At 40.8% G+C, this 26269-nt stretch overlaps 1 protein-coding gene and 1 pseudogene across 1 annotated transcript; one reads left to right on the top strand and one right to left on the bottom strand.

Moving 5' to 3' along the window:
- Window positions 1–6103: 6103 nt before the first annotated feature.
- LOC108705880 lies at window positions 6104–10604 on the top strand. The gene is made up of 6 exons (XM_041585996.1): window positions 6104–6315; window positions 6418–6792; window positions 6903–7044; window positions 7140–7360; window positions 9499–9701; window positions 9790–10604. The coding sequence occupies exons 2-6, from the start codon at window positions 6554–6556 to the stop codon at window positions 9795–9797; spliced, it is 813 nt and encodes a 270-aa protein (XP_041441930.1). The 5' UTR covers window positions 6104–6315; window positions 6418–6553; the 3' UTR covers window positions 9798–10604.
- A 6978-nt stretch (window positions 10605–17582) lies between these two features.
- LOC121401211 lies at window positions 17583–21050 on the bottom strand (annotated as a pseudogene).
- Between the last annotated feature and the right edge of the window lie 5219 nt (window positions 21051–26269).

The raw sequence follows: 26269 nt of genomic DNA, 5'->3' as shown, positions 1-26269 counted from the left end.
TCTAAACCCTCTTACACCTATAACCACATACACATAAGTAATAACTGTCAATGACAAAGAGACACTGAGATAGTTACCAGTCCTTGGACAGCACGTCAGTCTCTGGGCCTGCAGAGTTTCTGTTCAGAGGTGGACCCCTGTACACAGAGGTCTGTTCCCCAAAACAGAACTCCAGAATGTACTATGGACACATCTTTTATACTGTTTTTAGAGCCTCACCCCCCACAAGACAACTGGCTAAACAGAAGCTCAGATGGACTCTTGTTTCTTGTTAGATGACATAACTTTCCCGCACCATATGTAAAGGAAGGCTTTTGAGATCCTGTAATCGCTTGATCTCACAACAGGTTTTTACGACAGGCTCTTTGCATACTATTACAAGAATTTGTAGTTAGCCTTCATTTACACATTATGACGAAACTGTTAAGTCACATATCACCACCTCAGGGCCAACTGTTTATGTTGAATACCCTGACGCCTCAGGCTCTTCTCTGGGTCTGTCTTTGTCTATGACTATACTTTTGATCCTAGAGACTGCAGTTTTATCAGATAACTGTTTTGGCAACGCCCTGTCCCAGCATGTGTCCTTTTACCTGTCTCTTTGGCATTAACATTTGACATTATATTCACACATAAAATATTATATACATATAAAATCTTCCTTGTGAGGCTTATTTCTTACAAAAGCATAAGGACTTTTATTGCTGGGCACAAGTTTACAGAAAGAGACAAGTTATCTGGTAGCAAGGATTGGCTACCCGCTACTGCCTTAAGTGTTTGGGGAGCGGCTGCTTCCAGGAGAAGAGCACAAGGAATCTCCAAAGGACTGTGAGTTAACAGTTAATTTTGTTTGCTGGACTTATATTGCCCAAGTGGGAGACTGTGGGACCTTTGGTAAAAGGACATTTTCATTTATCAGTACAGTTGGACTATTTTGTTTACTGCCTTCCCAAAGGGTATGAACTGTTATATTGGTGTTTAAGCTGCTGTGTTAATAAATACACATGTGAGATCAGCTGGAAACCTGTGTTATTGTCTACTGTCTGTGTGAAAGGAGTTGCTGCTGCTACTACCTAAAGAGCCATTCCCCCACAAAATATATATATATATATATATATATATATATATATATATATTGCAATCCACAGGTAGTTAGCAGCACACACTGGAATTTTAAAATACTTAATTTATTTAAGTATTTTTTAAATTCCAGTGTGTGCTGCTAACTACCTGTGGATTGCTAGATATTCGATCTGCAGCAGCACCTGGTACATTACGATTTGTTGTTGTGTAGACAAATAGAAGAGGTCCTCTGCACTAAACCCATTATCAATATATTTAAGACAGAGACATTTTGTGCATACTGCTACTAAAAAATGCCTTACCCTTTAAACAAAACCGGGATTATTGTCCATATTTTGCAATATATTTAAGATGGCCAACTACGTCAAAGTCATCCCATATCTGGCCAGTCCTACGCTCAATTTTGATCTGATTCATTAAGAATTCAATTGCTAAATTATACATTTTACAAAGGGACTAAGTTTTACCTGCAACTTACTAGCTGCTTTCAAATTAAAACTCCCAAACTTGGCTGCCCTTTTATTAGACACCAGTGGGATCAACTGACTATAGCTGTGAAGGGTGGGAGCTACACCAAGGAGCTGGTCACTGCTCCTGTATAACTATAACAAACAAGGGAAAGTTGTGCTCACCACTAATTTTTTAAAAACATTAACTTTTAACTTTGTAAAATGTATAATTAAGCAATTGAATTCTTAATGAATCAGATGAAAATTGAGCATAGGACTGGCCAGATATCGGATGACTTTGACGTAGTTGGCCAGCTTGAATATATTGCAATATATGGACAAACAATCCCTGTTTTGTTTAAAGGGTAAGGCATTTTTCAGTAGCAGCATGCACAAAATGTCTCTGTCTTAAATATATTGATAATGAGGACCTCTTGTATTTGTCTATATTTGTCTGTTTATGTGCCCCATGTGTTCGGGAATACACAGGGGCACATAAACATGGGCACAAATGAGGGCGCGAATGGTCAGTGCATAATTGGAGAAACCGTGGAAACGGTAACAGAGGCACCCTTCTCATTTGATAATACAGACCCTGTTAGAAATGACACAGTTAATCGCCTGAGGTTTACACACGGTGGGAAAAGACGCCGGCGAATTTTCGCACCGAAAATCCAACAACTTGTGGAGGAAGCCTTTTGAAAAAGTCGGAGGACGAAATGCGTCAAGGCTAATACGCCACGGTTAAGCGCCTGAGGTTTACACGCGGTGGGAAAAGACGCCGGCGAATTTTCCCCCCCGAAAATCCAACAACTTGTGGAGGAAGCCTTTTGAAAAAGTCGGAGGACGAAACGCGTCAAGGCTAATACGCCACAGTTAAGCGCCTGAGGTTTACACGCAGTGGGAAAAGACGACGGCGAATTTTCGTACCAAAAATCCAACAACTTGTGGACTCTTGGGGATGCTGAAGTGGTGATTGTGGGAGACAAAAATATTTAATGCGATTTTATTACTGGAACATTGTGAGTGCAATTTTTAACATTTGTTTATTAAAGATGTTTACAAGTTTACACTATGTCAATGAATTTCCATAGTGGGACGAAGCTTTGGAGCCGCATGTAAAATCCGCTGTTGATATCTACGCCTCTTTTCTGCACAGTATTTCTTAAACGTTCGTGAGTACCCCTCTATACAAATTCGTATGAGATAAAGTCTGGGATAATACGTTGGAGTGGATACAAGGGACACTTTTACTTTATTTATTTATTTAGTATATATGCTAATCACATAAAGGTGTTTGTACACATTTGGAAAATACTGCACCATATTGGCGGAAATCTCTCTTTTCTCTTTTTATTCCTTTTTTCTCTGTTTTCCGTGGATCTGACCTTGTGCTGTGAGCGCCGGTTTTCCTTTGAAATTTGAATCCTGTCAGAAATGAACCTGCTGCTAGTACCCCTGGGACGCATATACAGGATATCACCACAACTCCAGGCAGATTTAAATTAAAAAGTACATATGACCCCGTGAGCACCAACCCATCAATAAGAACCTTTAATCGTATGTTGAACATGGATATGTCTGCTCGATAAAATAGTGACAACACTTGGAGGGGCAACCTTACAACAGCAGAGAAAGAAGCCATTAAATCTTTGAAGCAAAACAGGGACATCATAATTAAGTCCGCTGATAAAGGCGGGGGGATTGTCATTATGGACTACAGCTATTATAAACAAGAGCTTATGTCACAATTAGCGGATTTTTCTAAATATGACAAACTGACCTATGACCCGACTAACAAATTTGGCGAAGAATTGAATATAATTCTTATGACTTCTATGAATAATGGGTGGATCTCGAAGGATATGTATCGCTATTTTATGCCAAATCACCCGATCCGGCCAGTAATTTACACGCTACCTAAGATACATAAGAATGCCCAGAGAACGCCAGGACGGCCCATAATATCTTCAAATGGCTCCCTTAACGAAGGCATTGCAGAATATGTGGACTTTATACTACAGCCTTGTGTACAGAACATTTATGGGTACTTAAAGGATTCTGGGGATTTTTTTGGAATTAATACAAAGCATTGATATTGAATTGACTGATGTAATCTTGGTGACTATGGATGCGCAGAGCCTCTACACCTGCATACCACATGATGCAGGTGTGGAGGCGGTGCGCGAATTGGTCACCAATAATCCATTATACGAAGGTCCCCCCATTGAATTTGCACTTACCTTACTTGAATTTATTCTGTATAAGAATTATTTAAAGTTTGAGACACAATATTACGTGCAGAATACTGGAACAGCCATGGGATCAAAAGTGGCCCCAGTATACGCAAATGCATTTATGCACAAATTTGAAAAATACCATATTTTCAGCAATGAACTCTTCAGGCGAAATGGGGCCTTCTACAGGAGATACATCGATGATGTATTCTTCCTGTGGTTGGGTCCAGCTAGCAGCCTGGAAGATTTTGTAAAATATCTAAATGGCTTAGAGAGTCCAGTAAAGTTTACTGAGAAACACGATATACAAAGTATGGAGTTCTTAGATGTAAAAGTGTATAAGGATAAAGAGATATTACAGACCAGTATTTATACAAAACCCACAGACAGGAATACACTTGTAAATTACCATAGCAACCATCCCAGACATTTATTGAACTCTTTGCCTAAATCACAAATGTTACGGGTGGTGAGAATAAATAGCGACACAACTCAGAGGGAACAGGATCTCACTAGGATGCAAAATACATTTTTAGAGAGAGGTTACCCTAAGAAACTACTGGCGGATACAAAAGAATGGGCACTTTCCCTAGACAGGCAACAGGTCATAACCGAGCGATCGAACAAAAACAAAAATAATGAAAATAATCTTTATTACATAAGTCAATATGGACCAGATAGCTCGAAAGTCAGGAAAAGTGTAATACAGCATTGGCCCATAATAACCAGTGATGAGTCCATTTCCAAAAAACTCCCCAAAAAGCCTGTATTCAGCTATAAAAGGGGTAGAAATTTAAAAGAAATACTAAGTCCCTCTGATCCAGTAAATAAGTATCAAAAAGTTAATACACCACACTTTCTATCAGAACGGCCGGGGCTCTATAGATGCTCCGGTTGTGTTATGTGTGGGACGTTAATACAAGGTACTAGTTTCACACATCCACACACAGGCAAGAGATATGACATCCGACAGAGGTTGACTTGTAACAGTTCGATGGTGGTATACATAATCAAGTGCCCTTGTGGTATACTGTGGGAAGACCATCAGACAATTAAAAGAACGGATTGCTATGCACTGATCGAGCATAAGGGCAGCTTTAGATCCAGACAGATTGCAAAAAAGCAGGCAGAAAAAACAAGATCTCTCTCAACAGTTAGTGGCCAAACATTGGGCGGAAGCCAAACACAGTCCAGCAACATTTAGATGTATGCCCATAGATCAGATCCCCAAGAGAGCGAGAGGGGGAAACTATGATAGTATGCTATTGAAAAAGGAGGCATATTGGATTCACAAATTAGACTGTGTGGCACCCAAAGGACTCAATGGCCAGTTAGTGCTTAACTGTTTCTTAATTAAAGATTTCCTCTTCTCTTTTTTTGACAGCAAAGTACCTAGACGAGTATTTACAATACAACAAAGTAATAAATGTGTTTAAGAATAAATAGAAACATTGTTTATAACATACAGTAACATATAATATATTTTTTTCTCTCTAGGAGACAATACAATGTATCTGTCGTTTTTCAAGATAAAGTAAGCAACAACCAGAACTTTTAAATGTGAATGTTAATGTTTTGTACGAATATGTATTTTTTATTCACTGTGGAGGTTAAGATAACCATTTTATTACAAGCACTTTTATAATATACACTATGATACACATCTAGTGGATAAATTTTAATATGACATGTTCTTAAGTTCACATAATGCTGTTTTTTTCACCAATCACATCAATCATGTAATTAGTGATGTCATCCTGGTGCCTTTTTTTGAAAGTTTTTTGTATTTATATGACCCCTACCTCTCTTGCAATTGGATGCACGAGTGTTATGGCAATAAAGGAAATTTGAACACTTGAAAACTTGGTGTGCTGGTCCATTTTGAAGGATACACATTACTTTGATCTTAGCACCCACGAAGTAAAGCAAAGGAAAGAGTGCAGGTACTATATATATATATATATATATATATATATATATATATATATATATATATATATATATATATATTTACTTTTTAAGATCTGAGATAGGTGATAGATGTATAGATTGATATTTAGTCAGGAATAAAGGGAATTTAGCAAATTGGCCTAGTTTATTTTGTCACCTGAATCATGTACTTTGATGCCAAGGTGTTAGTTGTTTGGAATTCCTTCACACCTAGTGCTATTGTGTAAAGTTGGGCTCACAAACTTAATACCTTATGACATAGCTCCACCCACTGATTGGCTAGACCTTTGATGCCAAAGGTGCTAGAATTATATGGAGTTGAGTATAAAATCACGACCTTGCTCACATTCAAATTAGAACTCACTTGTTGTGCTAGCTGCTGGAGCAAGCCTGATTTGGGACCTTTGACTTCTATACTTTCCCTGCCATTTCTTGCTTTTGGTTTTGTATATAATTTCCTTTTCCAGTGACTGTGGATACTTGTTGCTACTATTTACTGTTGCCTTGTTTTCTCCTGTGTTGCAAATTAACAGTTGTTTTTTATTTCTTTAGGACAGAACAGAAAAGGAAAAAACTTTTGCCATGGCATCTGACGAGTAAGTCACTACAGTATCTGACTAGTCAGTTGGCAAGTTTTAAATTGTTCTCAAGCACAACAATGAACACCTTTGCTCATATCACATTCTCTTTTTTTTCAGAAAGAACAGAATTCCTATGGCCTGCAAATATTGCTTCAAGACCACTGACCAACTGTCTGTACATCTTCGCAAAGTCTGCAGGAAAGGAGCAAGTGATGCAGAGATCATGGCCCTTGTAGAGTAATCGAGGTCCAAAATGAAGATGTTGGTGAAGAACCTCAACGTCATCCATTATGAGCAGCTGAAGGCTGGAGCCGATTCACAGAAGTCACTACATTTTTTCATCAATTTTCTTGAGTCCAACGGTTGTTTGATTTGTGACAAGCCTGTTGAAGCAGAGGATCACATTGATAACCCAGTGCCTGATGGTGAAGAGAATGAAGAGGATCATTATGAGGATGATATGGATATAGAGGACCCACTTCTTATGCTGAGGTAAGAGGGCTTAGTGGACTCTGTTTGTAACAGTTCTTCTTTCTTGCAGTTAGTCAGGGTCATGCATTCTTCCACATTTACATGGCTCCCTCTTTCTTTTTTTCTCATAGCACATCTGCCAGCAAGATGTCATCAAAAAAGATTATGAAGGAGGCAGGAATACACAAGAAACATTCAACTGATTCTCCACTGCTCCAGGCATTCAGAGGGTACCTGGAGAAAAAATATGCAAAATCCGGAACCAAACACGAGGTTCTGATTAATACTGAAATGTTGTTACTGATTTTAGCTTTAAATGACAGATGAATTCACAGAAAAATAACCTTATTTTAACCTTCTACTTTCAGCTTGATAATGTATCAAGATGGCTGCATTTTGTCAACCCAAACGAAGCTTTGGTCAGTTGCATACATAACATAGGTGGAGTCAAGAAATTTATAAGTTATAAGTCGCCTCAGACCTTCAACTGTTGGAAGAGGATCCATCTCTTTGGGCCAATTAAATCATTCTCGAAGAGTATGACGGAGGTCCAGAAGTCAACATTCAATAAGGAAAAATCTGTGGGAAGGTGAGTTTTGTTAACTGTAGGTGTTATGGTATAGGAAATAACCAAACAGGCAGATCGTAACCTTTTTACTAAATTGGTCCATTTACATAAATTACATATGGTCCAGGGCCTATACAAGCAGCAAGATAGGCTGCCTCAAGCTCCAGTCACACTGGGAGTTCTACTTTCCATGGTGCCAGTCTGTTACTGCTAGCAATTGTCATGCCATAATATAGGTAGTATATTGAGTCAGTCACAACAGTGTGGCTGGTACTGCCACACCAAGATAAACAGTGGTTAGCAGTCCACAGAATGTACACCTCCTAGCTGCTCACCTGGAGGGTGGGTGGGGGGGAAGGGGGCTGGCTGGCTGGCTTGCTTGCTGACAACAGCTGAACAATGACTTGTGCTTAGCTCATTAGCAATTGAAAGACCCATTCCTTCACAGCTCTATCCCAATTAACCATCTGAAAGAATACAACTCCCATCATGCTTTCTGGAGGTGCTGGCCTGTATCTGCCAGCAGTATTCATGATATAATGAAGACAGTGGGCATCATGGTAGTTGTAGTTTACCTGTAGCTTTCCACAATGGTCAAACAGTTTATAGACTGTACACCTCCTAACTGCTCACCTGGGGGGTTGGTGGGGGGAAGGTTTCTGATGAGGGGATGAGATTTTCAGTGTTAAGGATAGGATGTCAATGGGCTTCAATGGTTTCTAATGCTGCATCAACCAGGCTTCCCTATGGGATTTTCAATGTTAACTTTTCATCCCTAGACCCAGGGAGGAAAGTGGACAATGTATTCCTATGGCTAAAAGCAGAGAGGCTGCCTATGGGATTTTCAATGTTAAAGGGATACTGTCATGGGAAAAAAAATTTTTTTCAAAATGAATCAGTTAATAGTGCTGTTCCAGCAGAATTCTGCGCTGAAATCCATTTCTCGAAAGAGCAAACAGATTTTTTTATATTTCATTTTAAAATCTGACATGGGGCTAGACATTTTGTCAATTTCCCAGCTGCCCCAAGTCATGTGACGTGTGCCTGCACTTCAGGAGAGAAATGCTTTCTGGCAGGCTGCTGTTTTTCCTTCTCAATGTAATTGAATGTGTCTCAGTGGGACATGGGTTTTTACTATTGAGTGCTGTTCTTAGATCTACCAGGCAGCTGTTATCTTGTGTTAGGGAGCTGCTATCTGGTTAACTTCCCATTGTTCTTTTGTTTGGCTGCTGGGGAGGGGGGTGATATCACTCTAACTTGCAGTACAGTAGTAAAGAGTGATTGAAGTTTATCAGAGCACAAGTCACATGACTTGGGGCAGCTGGGAAATTGACAATATGTCTAGCCCCATGTCAGATTTCAAAATTGAATATAAAAAAATCTGTTTGCTCTTTTGAGAAAGGGATTTCAGTGCAGAATTCTGCTGGAGCAGCACTATTAACTGATGCATTTTGAAAAAATTTTTTTTTTCCCATGACAGTATCCCTTTAACTTTACATCCCTAGACCCAGGGAGGAAAGTGGGCAAAATTCTACAAGTGTGGGGGCCCACTTCAGGTCTTTTGTGACAGGCATGGTTTTGGGGTGATGGGGACCCCCCCAAAAAACAATTGGAGGATTGAAGATTTTTTTTCAGTTTTCTTCTTTTACTTGTTAAGTTGATGTTCTTATTACTCAACTTTTCTCTCATTACCTCTACACAAGCTCACATTCAAGACTTTTCAAGGGCTGCACCCATCCTCGGGAATTCTCTCCCATGGTCTGTCCAAATCTCTCCCAACCTTTCTGCTTTCAAGAAACCTCTTAAAATGCACATATTTAGAGAAGCCTATCTTCACTATTAACTACCCAATGCAATACCACATACAGTACCACATCTCTCACCCACTTAACTCTGATCTTGCCCACTCCCACACCTTGTGTATCATTCCCTTCCCTTTATATTGAAAGCTCTTTCTGCACAGAGCCTTCCACACCTTCTGTGCCAGTATTTATTGTGATGTATGTTACTCCATATGTTCTATGTATGTAATTCATGTGATTTAGTTGTATAATCACATTTACGTTACAGCGCTACAAAATATGTTGGCACTATAGAAATACATGTTAATAATAATAATAATAATTCTTCTATAACGTAAACTTGATTTTGCTTTTCAGAGAGGGAGAACATCCAACACACCAAAACAAGCCATCAGAAAAAGAATTATCATACAAGTACATAGAGGACAAATTTCCAGTGGGCCCTGACACCAATGGCCCAACACTGAAACAATGCCAGGCATTTTCAGAATTACACGGGAGATACTGCTACAACAGATGGAGGAGGCAGCAGAAACAGATCCATATGGATGTCATTATTGGTAAGATTCATTCAAGTGTCTTTGTGTCATTTTCTAAGAGTCTTTTTGCTGCAATGGTACTAAACTTTTTTCTTTAATTTTATTTCAGCACATTAGAAGTATGAAAAGCCAACCCCCAGCCAAGTCCAGAGCTACCTGAATCAGCAAAGGTGGCTTAAACAAACCCCAACTGTGGAGGACATCCTGCTGCACTGGGAGGCCAGTGAAAAGCCGAAAAGTGATGCCACAGACAGAAGAATACAACGTCTTATCAACACTCAGCAGTGGCTGTTGTGGATGACCCAGTCAAAGGAGAAAAAGTTGTGACTCTCCAGGACTTTAAAAAAGGTGACTACATTTGTGACTACCATGGGCCGGTCATTTCTGCAAAGGAAGGGGATCGGCTGATGAGGTCGATGGAGCAGAATGAAATGGGATACTTATATTTCTTCTTGGACAGAGGGAATAAAAGACTCTGTATCTATGCCCAGAATGTCCCTTGCTCCTGTCACAGTGACCTACCGACAACTTACGGGAGGAAAATTAACCATTCCCGTAAAAGGCCAAACCTCAGACCCACCAGTCAAATATTTCTCAAATGATGACAGACCGTACATATTGTTTTCTGCAAACGAGGACATTGATGCTGGAACAGAACTCCTGTTCGATTACGGAGTCACCAGAAAGTCATTCTCTGGTGAGGGGGCAGATCTTCCCTGGATTGATGAGTAGATCCTCTGAAGTTAAAACTTTGTACATGTGCACGAACTTTGCACTTTTGGCACATCATTCAAGTATCTAAACAGACTTTACACTCTTTACAACAGTTCCATTCCTAAGTAACACTCATCTTTACAGTGATATTTTAAAACTGAACTATTTATTTGTTGCTAAAATAATTATTTGTTTACAGTTTAATTTTCATGGAATAAATTTTGATTATATTTTTAACTTTTTGGAGCATGGGTATATGTGTCTATTAAATATTTATGTTAATACCTATGTCTTCTTATTCTCAGTAGATAGATGCCTACACAGGGCACTTGGTAAAGGTCTTGGCATGTCCAGCACAGAGAGGCCAAGTACTTAGTTAGGGCCTTAACTTGTGGGAAATACTAGGACCAAAAGAAGCAGTGGATGGAAGGGCCTATTGGAGCACTGTAAGAGAGGACATGTTTAAGTGCATATTCACCATGTTCCTTTTGAGTTAGCAGAGTTGAAAGACTCTATACCATTCCCTGTGTGCCTGTGAATGGCTCATTAAATCAGTTATAGTTCCTTTGATTGCTCCATCTGTTACTTGGATAACTGTGGTAATTCTAGAGCTAATACATGCCAACGAGCGCTGACCCCCAGGGATGCGTGCATTTATCAGACCAAAACCAATCCGGTGGCCCCTGCGCCCCGGGGCTTTGGTGACTCTAGATAGCCTCGGGCCAATCGCACGTCCCCGTGATGGCGACAATACATTCGGATGTCTGCCCTATCAACTTTCGATGGTACTTTCTGTGCCTACCATGGTGACCACGGGTAACGGGGAATCAGGGTTCGATTCCAGAGAGGGAGCCTGAGAAACGGCTACCACATCCAAGGAAGGCAGCAGGCGCGCAAATTACCCACTCCCGACGAGGGGAGGTAGTGACTAAAAATAACAATACAGGACTCTTTTGAAGCCCTGTAATTGGAATGAGTACACTTTAAATCCTTTAACAAGGATCTATTGTAGGGCAAGTCTGGTGCCAGCAGCCGCGGTTTGAGGTTGTGTCTGCAGTGTGCTCTTTCTGGCCTATTTTTGACAGAGCGGTGGAATGAGCCTGAGTAGCCCAGGAGGGGGGGTACCTCCTCGGGGTGCGAGCTTGGGGAGGCCCCCAGAAAATATGCCTGGGGCCTTGGCTGGAGGCCTGGAGGAGGATTTGCCTTCATCTGAGGCATTGGTTGAAACTAGCAAAGGGGCCCATTTTCCATCTAAGGGGCCTATGGATTCCATTAACTCCATGAGTGTCTTTATTCCTGATTTAAAACCAGGGGAGTAGGGTTTTGCTCATAACCTGGCAAAAGGCATCACAATGTTGGATAAAAAAAGAAAAGAAATCGATAAACTTAAAGCTTTTATTAAAAGCAAGAAAAAAGTGATATCTCGCCTTAATAGTCGGGAAATTCTTGGGAAAAAGCAGGAAATCCTTGACCTCCAGGCCGACCTAAAAGAACAAGAGGAAGATTTGGAAGTACTAAGCTAAGGAGTCGGGGCTATTCGCGAGTGATATATTAATGCAGATCACTTCTCTCTGCTAGAAAAAAGGAAAAGGGAGAAAGAAAATGTGTTGAGAAGCAGGACAGGTGCGGATGAATGTTGGATTTCTGTGTCCTCAGGCGAGTCGGGAGAGCCTAATGATTGGCAGGAGATAGACTCGGATGCGACGCCATCGGGTCTGTCCTGGTCTTCTGCGTGAGATCCGTGAGGCGGAGTCCCCGACTTCTATTAGAGGTGATAGGATGGTCTTATCTATGGATGAGGTTGAAGCAATTAATCCTGCAGAGAAATGCAAAGAAAAGAAGATAGTAAAGCAGCAGAAGTTGGCTGGCAGTTTGAGGTTTGTTCATGGTGAAGTGATTGCAAAGAGTGGGATGCAGGAGATCAAAGCGTCTGGAGCAAGGGAAGCCTCCAAGATTGCATCATGCAGCGTGCGTCTCAGCCCCCTGCATGTCAAGCAAACTCGTCGCGGGTCAGAGTATGATGGGTGCTCAGTATTCTTGTCATCCTCCGCGACCGGAACCAGAGAGAGGTAGAACGGCAGTAAGGCAGAAGTGACGTCATCAGTGGTGGACGCGGCCGCGGCTCAGGGTGCGGAGGAATCTTTTTCTTTGCAGGGTCGGTCGGAGTATAAGGAGAGGTGGGTATGTGGAGAGGGGAGCCCGCGAAGGCCATATATGGGTCCGGAGGAGTATAAGGAGTTGCAGGCTAAGGAGCAGGAGGGTCTGTGAAGATCTGAGAGTCCGATTGTTAAGCCCACTAAGTCTAAAACTGTTGTTTCATCTAACGATATGGCGGGTAAGACATATGTTACCGAGCATGCTGCTGATCAAGTGGTAGTTAATGTTGCTAATATTGTAACCCCTGATTCAGAAATAATATTGTCTTTTGAAAGTGGGAAGGGGGGGGATGTGCTCCCTAAAGTTATAGAATGTTTGCCTGAGGCAAGTGCGTAGGAAGGGGGTATGCTTGCGGGTATGGAGGTTGAATTTCAGACGCATCAGGGGGGTGGTCCATTGGAGGACACTGTAGTTCATATGAGATTGGTAAATTATGTTTCTGGAGTAAATTTGGTTATGTCTGAACAGCCTGTGGCTATGAATCCTTTGGGGGGGGAGAATGCAGGAGGTAATGCTGGTGCGCAGCTGAAAATTGCTGGGAATGAGGAATGTGCCAGTGGTGGTAGAGAGGGCGATGTGGATGTGAGAGTGTCCCGTATAAAAGCGCCTCAAGAAAGTGTGTGGGGAGTCCCCTTAGATGCTGCTGCTGCCTTGGCAGAAGGGAATGCTATTAAAGAGAATGTGGATGGTGTGGAAGTTCTGCCCGGAAGGGTAGCAGGCTCTGTATCTAGAGATAAAGTACAGCATTTAGACTATGCTGGGGCTGTAATAGGGAATGTGGATCGTGGGAGTCCATGATGTGGGGGCGAATGTGGGACTTCCGCAACAGTTCATCATGGTCGCGTGGGTCAAATTGGTTCCCAGAGAAGAAGTAGAGTGTACCCAGTTGACCCTGGCAGGCACAGGAATGCGGTACGGCTTAGGTGGGTAGGGGAAGGCTTGCCTCCTGATACAATGGTAGTTATGGATAATGTACTGGAAATGGGTTTTACAGCCGAAGATCTCAACGGCTTTGTCCATAACAGTGTATTTAGAGATTACTCCATAAGTTTTGTTAGACCACAGGAGTTAGATAAATTTTGGTTCATTTTTAAGCAAATGGAGTTAGTCGGTTCTTTTAAAGGGTTTGAGGCAGTGATAGTGTCTAGCCCCTCGGTGGTTAAGGTCAACATAATCTTAGAAAATGAGTCGATCCCTCCCTCAGACCTTAAGGTTTGGCTAAGTAGATATGGGAAAGTGGTAGAAGATCTTGAAAAATACATACGGTATAAGGGTGTGTGGACTGGAGGATGGTGGACGCGAATGCGCCTTAAGGTGGTAGGACATGTAACTCAGCATATCCCCAATTCTGCGTACATTGGCAGAGATTTGATCTGTTGCTCTTACCCAGGCCAGCCATTGGAGTTCTGGAAATGCGGGTCAACCAAACATTTAAGCATTAGTTGTGATGTGCTTAAGTGTGCCTTGATGTAGGCCATGTGGCTAAGACTTGTCCCAAGAGTATACGTTGTAATTTGTGCAGAGAACTTGGCCATGCTTACGGCTCTTGCCCCTCATCTTGGCACAAGATAAGGAGTTTCGTGCTCAAGGGGATGAAGCTCAAGTGGAAGAAGTTGTTCTATCAGCAGGGGTAGTTGAGGTTGTTGAAGAAACACAGTTGTCTAAGGAGTCAGGCTCAGAGGCAGATGAGGAAGATCTAGGGCCGGCTTTTGTCTCCCCTGTACCCCTTCTTTCTCCCCTATTTTCTTCTTTTTCAGGCCGGGACCCTATCGGGGTGCCTCAAAGAGGAAGAGGAGGAGGATGTCAGAGAGGGAGGCCTACTCCTCAGTGGAAAAGAGGGTCTCAGGGTCCTTTGAGATCAGGATCCTCTCAGCCTGACACAAATAGGATAAAGAAAAAGGTTGTAGGTAAGACTGGCTCCTTTCCAGTGACTGGTGGTTTGTCAAGCAAGGAGAGAATTAGGAGAGTGGAAAGGAGTGTGAAGACTACCCTTGGTGAGTGGGTCAAGGTGGGGAAGAAAGGGAGTCTGGACCCTTCAAGAGGTAGTGAGGTCTGTAGGAGAAGGAAACTTTTTGTAGTAGTGATGAGCCGTACACCTCCCATTCAAGTAGAAGAAGACTAGCGGAGACATGCAGAATGGAATCAGTGTAAGTGTTCTCTTCTCTCTGCCATTTCAATTTTACCTGTTATTCTGCTTCCTCGCTCTTGGCTTCTCTTCCTTCTATTTGTTTTGTTTTTGTTTTGTTTTTTCTTTTTGCATACATTCTCAGTGAGACAAGGCAGCTCAGATGTCTTTTATCTTTTTAAAAAAGAGCTGAAGAACCACGCACCACCAGAAGCCATTCAGAAAGACACCAACAGGAGGGAGAGTAAGTTTATTTTTTTATGTTTTGTTTCTCTGTCTCGTCCTTTGTACGTGCATGTTTTTTTTTTGATCCATCCTATTTCTATCCTCCTCCTTGCTTTGTGACTTTTCTTCTCCCATGCTCTCTATTTTGCCCTCTAGTCATGGTCATGCCCCTTTGACTTTTTTTTCTGTCTGCACTATGATTGTGTACACACAGGAACATTAAACAGCCTGCTTAAATATTTGTACATTGTTCTTAAAGAACTGAGGAACCCCAGACATCCTGGCCACAAACCAAAAGACGGCCAGAAACAGACCAACAGGAGGAAGCGTAAGTCATATCTCTCCTCTGCCATTTTATACCTTGCAATTTATCCTCTAAGTATCTAACTTGTCCCCCTATCAAGTGGCTTTTCTACTTTCTCTGTCTTTAACTTGCCTTTTTAGCCATGCCTCTTTGTCTCCCACTCTCCCACTTGTCTTTTGTCTGTTTGCCCTCAGTAACACATACATCTGTCCACTTAAATGTTTGTAAATACCTTTCCTTTTTTCTCTATGGCTAACTTGTCCTCCAGTCATATGAGCTTTCTTCTTTCTTTAGGTCTCTAATTTGCCCTCCTGCTATGCCCCCTTGTATAGCTCTCTGTCTTCATATTGTTTGCATTCAGTTACACATAAAACTGCTTAAACATGTGTACATTGTTTTTAAATAAGCCAAACCACATGGGCATTTAATACAATATACAATACCATTGTAATGGCCACAATTCCTGCAAGGAAAAGTGCAATTAGAATTAAACACAGTAGGACCTTTGGTTGCCTGAACCCATTTGAAGTTTAGGTTTAATAAGATCGCCAATATTCGTATCCCTTCTGTATGAAAATAATGGTGGTAACTGGAACAAATGCAGTTGCAGGGCTGTGCCATGGGTGCCAAATGGCACCTGCGTATGCGAACATCTTCATGGATTGGTTTGAAAAAACTTTTATTTTATCTAATGAGCAGTTTTCGAATTTAATACAGGCATATATGCGCCATGTCGATGACCTTTATTGGGCAAGGACAAAAGCAAAAAAGAAACTTTATTAGCCAGGCATTTGTATACACAAGGGCACCGGGTGGCCCAATTACATTGGCAAATATTGGAAAAAGTGGAAACATGCCAGGGTCAAGACCTAAAAAGCTGGTTACTCCAGAGGGAGTGTTTTTGGATTTGGTTACTACAAACAAAAAATCCTAAGGGGCTTAATGAGGAATACAATCTGTCTTGTTATTTGTGAATTGGTACACTGTCTAATATCCTTTTTTGCTTTTCTATCTTTTTAACAGATGAGAAATCAGCCTGATATCTACCCAGGGACAGGTAAAATATTTCCCTTGTCCCTTTCCCTTAATTATAGGGGCAGTATGTTACTGTGTATCTTTTCTGTTGCAGCTTCTCTTCTTTTAGAAATGTAAGAATGTATATAGTTGGTAACTTGGTATAAATTGTTGCTAGTTGGATTGTCCTATTTATAACTTTTTTACAAAAAGATGTTTTTATTCCAGGCAATTTTTCTGACACTTGAAGGATTTTTTCACTTTTACACAATTTTTTTGATGACAAAAAATCTGGACTATATATGGTTTTTTAACATCAAGGACATTAAATAAGAGGTTCAACTCTTTGGACACTAAAGGTTTTTTTTTGGATGTGTAATAACAGGTTGTGTTATATATATTTTTTTAGAAAATGTTTTAAGGCAATGGCCCTTTTATAACACTGTTAATTATATATGCTGATTTATTAATTGTTCACTCTATTTGTATGTCATTCACCATGGTTTCCACATGCTTGACAAAGGGGAGTGTCCCCGAAACATTGCATCACAGTATAATAAACGAGCAGGTTGTTCCCTGCAATGCTAGTTGCCTCGTGTGCCGATATCCTTCATCTATATCTTTGAAGCCAGTTCCCATTGTGCTTAACCACCTGACTCCAGACAAGTCCAGGGAATTAGGCTACATACCTGCATACTTTATAACAACCTTATCTGACAATGGTACCAAATGCTAGGGCTCACTGAAACACAGTGGACATGCTGGGGTCCTTTGCAGCAGTGACAGAAAATGGTTTAAGACCCCCCTTCAGCCTGGCATAAATGTCAGACCAGTGAGAGTTACTGGCCCATCCAAGGCTGTCCTCTGGGCCCTGGAATTGCTAGGGCCCACTGAAGCGCAGTAAGGGAAGCTAGGACAAACTGCTTGCACCCTCTGAAAAGCAGCTAGATGCCATTGGAGTTCCTATTGATGAGAATGCACAAGAGATATAAATAAAGGAGCATTTATTAAAACTCTTAAAGCGCAAAAAAACATTTCCTGGTCCAAACAAACAACCCCCCAACAAAAACACCCAGCCAAATATTACTATTTGGCTACCAGTCATTAAGAATGCTGCAGAATCCAAATCAGGGCAAGGTTTTTCCCATCTAACATATTCATTAGACAAACAATCTCTTCCAACTCTCTTGATGGTTTCAGGTGCTGATGTCTCATCTACATCTGTCATGAGGAAATCTGCAGATGCCAATATATTCCACCAATCTTTTCAAACTTTCAAACTTTTATCCAGCTCATTCCACTTGGAACGTGTTTAGAAACCTGGTTTGCTATCAACGTGGCTTACAGGTTTCCAGAATAACCCTTATACCCTTATACAAGGTAAGTTGGTCTTCTATACATGGCCTGCGATACATCTTCTTACTCTGTCTTCGTCTGGTTTCTCATATTTGAGAAGTCCTAGAATGGATGGGTGTAAGAGAAAGAATTATTAGATATTTACAAACATATACATTCAATGATTGCACATTCAACAATTTTGGAAGACTTACCAGCAACATAATCAACCCTCATCTTGTTTTGGCCGTACTCATGGGAAAAGGCTAACGCTTCCTTTAGGCAAGGAGGATCAGCATCGATGGTGACTGGATGGGCTTTTTTGAATCGCTCAAAAGCATCCTCCCTCAAGTCACAAGAGACTACTGTCCTTTCCTTTTGCAGTGGCTGCTGTGGCACCTGTTTAAACCTGTTAAATGGATAATGAGAATGAAACCGGTGGTTAGTATAAATCATAATTTATTGTTATTTAAAACAAAATTGCATACAGAAAAAACATGTAAATGCTCTATCAACTTACCTTGATGTCAAAGCCTGGGGCCCATACAATGCCCTCTTCATGATTTCTGCCGCTTCTACCATATTTTCAATTCTCATGGTACACCCTTTCGGAAGTCACATTTGAATGGTGAAGAATCTTGGCAAACGTGTTCCTCTCTGCATCAGTTTTAAAGTGGGAGGCATTGAATGTCTCCATTGTTCTTTTAGCCTCTTGAAAAAAAATATATGTTCAGAAATGTAGACGTTGAACAAGTGCTAAACTTGGCTAGTTTATAAGCCTGTACCAGTATTCACCTGATGGTTATAGTTTTTGAGAAGAACTATTTGCATTACAACATTTATACTTACTTCTGATGAAGTCTAGCAATGTCATTGGTCACACTGGGAATTAGTTCCCCCATTGATGAGATGAAAAATGTCTTCGGGCTTGTCCCACTCCTGATAAAGGATGGCCGTATCTTTTTTATAGAAAACATCAAACCACTGAAATGACACAAAAGAAAGTCCAGTTGAAAAAAATGCTATGCAACAGACACAAATTGCAAATGTTCACTTCAGACATATACCTGTTCTTCTTCTTCTAGAAGTACAGAGGTGACTTGCTGTGTACAAGTCTTATGTTTCTTTACAGCAATGGCCATACGTCTTTTGCAGTCAGACATTGTCCTGTTGCACCATTCTTCAACCTATATGCAAATAAGACACAAGGATCAGTAAAATGCCAAACAGTGCAAGTTAACAGCATGTTAACAGAACATAAAAAGCATGTCAGTAGAAAAAATGCAAAATGGATACTCACAGTCATATTCACTCAGGGTCGCTGGAGTTGCTTTAGGACAACCAGTGCCTCCAAGTAATAGAGGACAATATACTTTTCTTTATCCAAAAGTGTTCCACCCATCTTGGCCTTCTTTATCAGCTGCTCAAATGTTGGCCTTGCCACTGCGAGAATCCTTTGACACTCCACTGGGTCCTTTTTTCCAGATGTCATATAGTCAGACCTGTAAATAGGGATAGTAAAGGTTACACACCAAACGCAAACACACAAAAATCCAAAATAAATGCACAGGTACTAAAGCATACTTACTTTTTCCCCACAATGTCAGCTGAAATTCCTTGGCTCAGCCTTCCCTGTAGATTCATAGTCATCTTGAGGATGATTGATGTGATGCAGACAATGTATTCATTTGGGATCGAACAAACCTCTTGATGTACTTGAGGTAGGAGAACTGAGTGGCATTACTGTTCCCCAAATCCAGCAGAGTGTTAAAAAAATCCAGTGTCTTCTGTGTATTGTCCAGGAACTCTGAGGAGGTTTTGGAGGGGTCCACAAAATATAAAAACCTGGCCACATTTCCCACCTAAAATTAGACATGGGGGAAAAATCATTATGAGGGAATGGGAACAGCAAAAAAAAAAAAAAAAACAGCAAGCGCTACATAGACAGGTGTAAATTTTACCTCTTGTGACCATCTTCTAACTCGTAATTCTTGCTGAAGAAATGTTCGAAAACTAACAAGAAGATCACATTCAAAAGAGTGTTTTTTGTACATCCCGGCTGCCATAATTTTTCTCTTAAACAGAATGAGATGTCAATCTGTCTTGCTCCTAGCCTAAAGAAAAACACATTTAGAAATGATTGAAAATATGTACACTTATTACAGCATGGACGTGTGAAGCTTAAATATGCTTGTGTAAAGTTAACTTACTGATACAGCTTTCCAACTAGACTGTCTGACTCCATCTCTTGATTTTCATCATCATCATCATCATCATCATCATCAACAGTGTCATCAGTCAAGGGGCCTGCATTGTTCTCCTTATCTGACTCAACAGGGCTATATCAATACAAATCAACAAAAAAATTAACACATACTACTATGTAGACAGGTGTAGATTAGATGTACATGTGCCAATTATTATTCTTACAGGTCCAGCTCTTTAACAGGTCCCTGTGTCTCCAACTCTTTTTAATTTACAGGGCCTACAATGTCCTCCTCATCTGACTCGATGGGGCTAAAATAAAGATCAACAAAAGTTCAGAAAAGATTGAAACAAAAAAAATGCATGCATATTATGAAGTAGAGGTAAATATTAGATGTACATATGGGAAGTATACTTACAGGTAGAACTGTTCAACAGGTTGTTGTTTCTGCACTTTCTCAGCATTCACAAGGCTGGGGTTTGTCTTCTTATGTGACCTGACAGGGCTATATTAATAAAAATCAAAACAAGTTCAGAAACAATGAATAACAATGTGCAAGTTACAATGTAGACTGGTGAAGATTATAAGGACACATGTTAAGTATACTTACAGGTCCAGATCTTTAAAAGGTGCCTGTATCTCCACTACTTCATCTGCTGCCCAATTGTGGTTCACCTTGGTTCTGTTCATATTTGATTTTATCTTCTCATGTGACCTGACAGGGCCAATATTGATAAAAATCAACAACAGTTCAGAAACAATGAATAACAATGTGCAAGTTACAATGTAGACCGGTGAAGATTATAAGGACACATGTTAAGTATCCTTACAGGTCCAGATCTTTAAAAGGTGCCTGACTTTCCACCACTTTGTCAGCTGCCCGATTGAGGTTCACCTTGGTTCTCTCTTCCATGAGAGAGCTGAAATGCAACAATAGATTGATTGTTAAGAAGAAATAAAAACAAAATTAATATTACAGACATACGTGTCTAAACACAGCCATGGCATGAGCAATACATATCTTGCTGGCTTTTCAGGCTTCCCTCTAACATAGCAGCCATTTTTCTCAAGGAAATGGACAAAAAATTTCAGAATCCTTATAGTCCAGGTCTTCATACTTAACAACACTAAGCCCTTCCAGGATTGATCGCATCTTCCCTTTTGCTTCCTGCATCAGAAGCTCAATTTCTTGTGCATCTGCATCTCTCTTGCAGGCTCTCCTCAGGTGAACAAGCAAGGTGTCCTGAGGCAAAACTTGCAGGCAAGAGAATGACGGTTCTTAGATTCCATTTTCAAATGAAGTCAAATGAAGCAAAAAATCAAGGAAAACTTCCTGTGATTCCCAAGGAAGGAAAGGTTCAGGAGCTAGTAACTTCAGTGAGTCATAAAATGAGGTATGGTTCAAATGAGAACAGGGGGGAATATTTATACCAGCCAAGAAGTATAGCAACCAATAGAAATGAAGACATTTAGACAATACTGGCTAGATTTGTGTGTATTAATCAAACATTATTCTTTATAGGGATTACAGTTACATGTGTTACAGTTTCTGATAGATGTTAACATTCTTTCACACCTGTTGCTGATCTGTATGCAGGTACTAGGGGGATTAATTCAGTACTTCAGTTCTTGTCTGCTGGCAATCTTCACACTAGATTTATGTTATGTCACCTTCTTTTAGAAGGCTAGGCCTTTGAAGCCAGTTGCCATTGTGTTTAATAACCTGACTCCAGACAAGTCCAGGGAATTAGGCTACATGCCAAGAAATAAGAATTGCTTGGAATTTACAAATCAGAACTTTTTAAGTTTTAGCTTGGTAAATAATTATTCCAATAATTATAACAGTCCAACAAAGTAGTTCTTTTATTAGTTTAGTAGTTTTAGTAGTAGTTCTTGGTTATGTGAGAAATTGCAAGTTTGACATATGTGCCATGCACCCAGAATGATGAACTTTAAAATAAGCCTCCTTTATTACATTTCTGGGTGACCCCAGCTGTGCCAGGTCTGTTGTTGCCAGCAATATTGAAGCTAATGCATATTGATGCCAGGTTATGTGCTGGACTGTTTAAATGAATGATGTTACGGTTTCCAATTGTATTAGTGTGGGTGTTAGGTGTCGAAGAGCAGAGACAAACAATCTCAAAATGCCCTAGATTAAGGGGGCATCATGGCTGTTGTTTTGCAATGTACCCTGGTATTGAAACCTGATGGAATTGCTGCTCATGCCTGTGTCCTTCAATTGCTGAGGAGGTAGGCACAAGCTGTTGCTAAGGTTCTGCCAGCTGTTTATTTTTGCAAGACATTAGACAATATAGCATTTGTGTTGTGCTAAGGTCAAGTTGTATGTGTATAATTATATATAATATATAATATACACAAAAGCCATAAATATCCTTTAAATTCTATCCTTATAAATGGTGAGTTCTGATGTCATCAGTTATAAACCGTGAGTTCTGATGTAAATTCTGTCACATGACTCACTGAAATTTGTGTATTATGATAAATAAAGTACCCCCAGTTGTAAAATATGAGGATATTAGAAGTTACCTTGGAGTTCCATGACCTGTATAAAAACACTCGGCCTTCAGCCTCATGTTTTTATATGGTCATGAAACTCCTCTGTAACTTATAATATCCTTATATTTTACAACAGGGGGTACTTTAGATATATATATATATATATATATATATATATATATATATATATATATATATATATATATAGTCTTATGAAGGATCAGCACACACTGTTCTGTAGTGAAGTAATAGTGTTTATTTTCAAACAAAACACATTTTTATCCTCATTTTTGTTTGAAAATAAACACTATTACTTCACTACAGAACAGTGTGTGCTGATCCTTCATAAGACTATATACGATTTATTGATCGTGCACCACTGGCAACATCTGTCTGAGTGCTGGTACTGTGGGACTGTATATATATATATATATATATATATATATATATATATATATATATATATATATAGTCCAGTATGTTCAGCACACCACTGCATGAATAGTCACAAACACTTGACCCAGGTGCTACCATCAAGATGCTGCGTACATAAATCCAAAAAATGAGGTGCACATTGGGAGCCTTTGTAAAGATAAAAAATCTAAATTTTATTTATTACATGTTTAAAAGCAGGTCAACGTTTCGGTCTTTTCCTAAGACCCATAGTGCCCATTAAAACATCTTACAGAACTTCCGGGGGGCGGACCCAAAGATGGCCGCATTTTATTCGAGCTCCTGACCGGGATTGATAATCCGATGTAATCGCAGAGTTGCATTCACTCCGACCAGCTAAATTACATTACCGGGACATCAGGATACTGAGGGGTAACGATTGTTGCCAGCATCGGGCTCCCCTCCCTTCAGCGACCCCGGAAGGTGGCCCTCACGCTTCACTACGGGCCTAGACCACACTTCTGTCGGCTGCAAGCTAGCGGTACCTGCCTTACCTGATCAGCCAGTTCGGGCATACTGGGGTGCGAGCTGGTCATCTTACCTGAAGAGCCACACTGTCCGGATCTTTGAGGTGCCACACGCTACAACCGGAGCTACCACGAGGCGCTTCTGTCCGCGATCAAATTAAGGCCGCGCATGGTGACCGGCGGCATTCACATCCGTGGACCCGGACCAGGCAGCACATCACTGCGACGCAGGGCTGGTGAGTGGAAACCCCCACCTTGAGCTTCCTAGGCCCCAACACTGGTCACGGGAAGGCGGTGAAGTAAACGGCGCACTTTTACTTCGAGCTGATCGCACTGTGGCCTTAATATTTTCATTGCCTGGGGGTGACACCATCTTCACCTCGTGGACTTGGGGCTTGATTCATATGACTTGCACCTCTCTTCTCCGCTTATGAAGCGCTACAATCGGAGAAGGCCTCTATATACCAGGTAACAACTCCTGGATGTGTCGGGGCTACTGCAACGATTTTACAGGCCTTGACCCCACCATATTTATTGGCTAGCGGTATTGGTCAGCCGCTCGACATACTCATATACTTTGTACTTGGCATTTAATTTGACCTCGAGGCTTTGAAGAGGTTTTTCGACATACCCTGATACTTTCTGGCCAAGGCCATTACCACTTCACAGGGGCTTTACCCCACCCATGCCTTAATGTGACACGACTCATTGATACTTCTCTACTGCCCCCTACATAGAGTCAACTTATATCCCACCTTTCAAGTACTGACAGTGCTGAGGAGGGACGAGCACATATTACAAAGGGGATTTCTCTGTTACCTCCTGAATTCACCATATATAAATATGTGGGCCGCTCTACGTCAAAACCTCAGAAACAACTGAAGCAAAAACCAAAAGACAAAAAAGGAACACCTGACTATGATCCGATGGAATCGGAATCTGAACTGTCTGGCTCACCTAAAATACACCTACGAGACCTAACTCAAATGTTAGGACCTCTGCTAGATCAAAAACTGGCGGGAATTAAGGAGTCTATAACCGAAGTTTTGCAACAGCTGACCGACCAAACTCAAAGACTAACGGATGCAGAACAAAGAATCAGCACCTTGGAGGACGAACTGGATAAAACACAGCGGACTGTAGACACACAACAGAGAGAGATCACTATCCTTGCTGACAAAGTGGACGATTTAGAAAACCGAAGCAGACGTAATAACCTTCGAATAGTCGGCATTCCGGAATCGGTGAAGGGTGCTGAACTGGAACAATTGTTAACCAACAAACTACCGGTTCTACTAAAAATGACGGAATCTCAATCCAACATTGTCATAGAACGGTTCCACAGAATCGGTCCTCCTCCTATTGCTGATTCCACGAGACCGCGGCAGGTCATTTTTAGACTACTCAACTACACTGATAAAGTCAATATTTTAGCGGCTTACAGAAGAATGAAAGCGGTACAGTATGAGGATCACCGCATGCTTATCTTCCAGGACTTTTCAGCTTCTGTCACTTCGAAACGGAAGGAGTTTTCCTCGGTCTGTACAGCCCTTTTTAATTCGGGGTACAGATTTTCCTTGTTGTTCCCAGCGAAACTGAAAATTATTGAAAAAGACATTGGCAGATCATTGTTCTTTGAGGATCCGAAACTTGCCCTTGAATATCATAGAGAAAAATCTAGTCAACCCTGAATATGCTAGCCCTGAGCACTCACAGTTGATTTCAATTGTATCTCTTGACTCTCTTATCATGCTTTACTGCTTCGGACTTGAAAGACTGGGCAGTTGGAGAAGTAGCTTTGATTTCTGTTTTCTCTTTTTTCTTTATTTCACCTGATCTAATTACTTACCTTTCTCACTTACTTAAAAGTTTGACTGCAACTATGTTTAATATGTTTATATTTATGTTTTTCTTACGAATGTTTGTAATGGCTCAGACTCCGTACATGCGATATCTCAGCAATTTACTGACCTTAAATTTCCCTTATGTAGACATAAGCCGGGGAAGCTGGCCTGCTCGCTGGGACAGGCCGCACCCTACATTTTCCATAATCCTAGTTGTTACTCATCGAAAACAGGGGGTGGGTTGAACCACGATAATGTCGGACGCTGATAGAAATGTAGATTTGAATGCTAGGTCCATTACACATTTTCGGATACTCTCATGGAATGTGGGAGGGCTTAACACCCCAATAAAAAGACGTAGAAGTGCTAGACCGCTTAAAACGGGAACGGGCCCAGATTATTCTCTTGCAGGAAACTCATTGGCGGAGGAAGGATAAACAAACGTTGAAAAGTAAATGGTTGCAATTTGTTGTAGAATCGTCTTACAAATCTAAATCACGGGGTGTAGCAATTTTAATTAGTAAAGATCTCCAATGTTCCATCTTGCGTACCCATAAAGACAAAACTGGACGGTTATTAATCATTGATCTAGACCTGAATGGCATGATTTACACAATAGTGAATGTATATGCACCTAACGATGACAATAAACCTTATTTCATGAATGTCTTGCAGACGATGAGCTCCTGGGGGTCAGAAAACATTATCTTGGGAGGTGACGTCAATGCGGTCTGGGACGATTCCATGGACAAATCAGGTAAACCCACAACTCATTCACGGAACAGAGCTAGGCCTTTGCACACACTATGCGATACATTGCAACTGTATGATACTTACAGACACGCATATCCTATCACAAAAGATTATACATTTTACTCGGGTGTCCACAAAACGCATTCGCGTTTAGATTATTTTTTCATTTCCCAGTCGGTATTGCCGACATTGACTAAAGCCACAATTGGAAATATTGATATTTCTGATCATGCCCCGATATTGATCAATCTTAAACTGAAAACACCTTATACGAGATCATTGAATTGGAGGTTCCCAGCCTATCTGAGCACTAATGAGGATTTTCAATTATTTCTTAAAGCTAGTTGGGCTAACTATGTTGACGACAACATTGATCATTGGGATAATCCGCAACTGTTATGGGCAGCGGCAAAACCAGTACTGAGAGGGCAGATAATCTCACATTTGACTGGAAAAGCTTATAACACGTTGAGCC

This window comes from Xenopus laevis, chromosome 3L (assembly GCF_017654675.1).
Source record: "Xenopus laevis strain J_2021 chromosome 3L, Xenopus_laevis_v10.1, whole genome shotgun sequence".
In the NCBI taxonomy this organism is placed as follows: Eukaryota; Metazoa; Chordata; class Amphibia; order Anura; family Pipidae; genus Xenopus; species Xenopus laevis.
The sequence above is the reverse complement of the archived record's forward strand: the minus strand, read 5'-3'. Positions and strand labels throughout refer to the sequence as shown.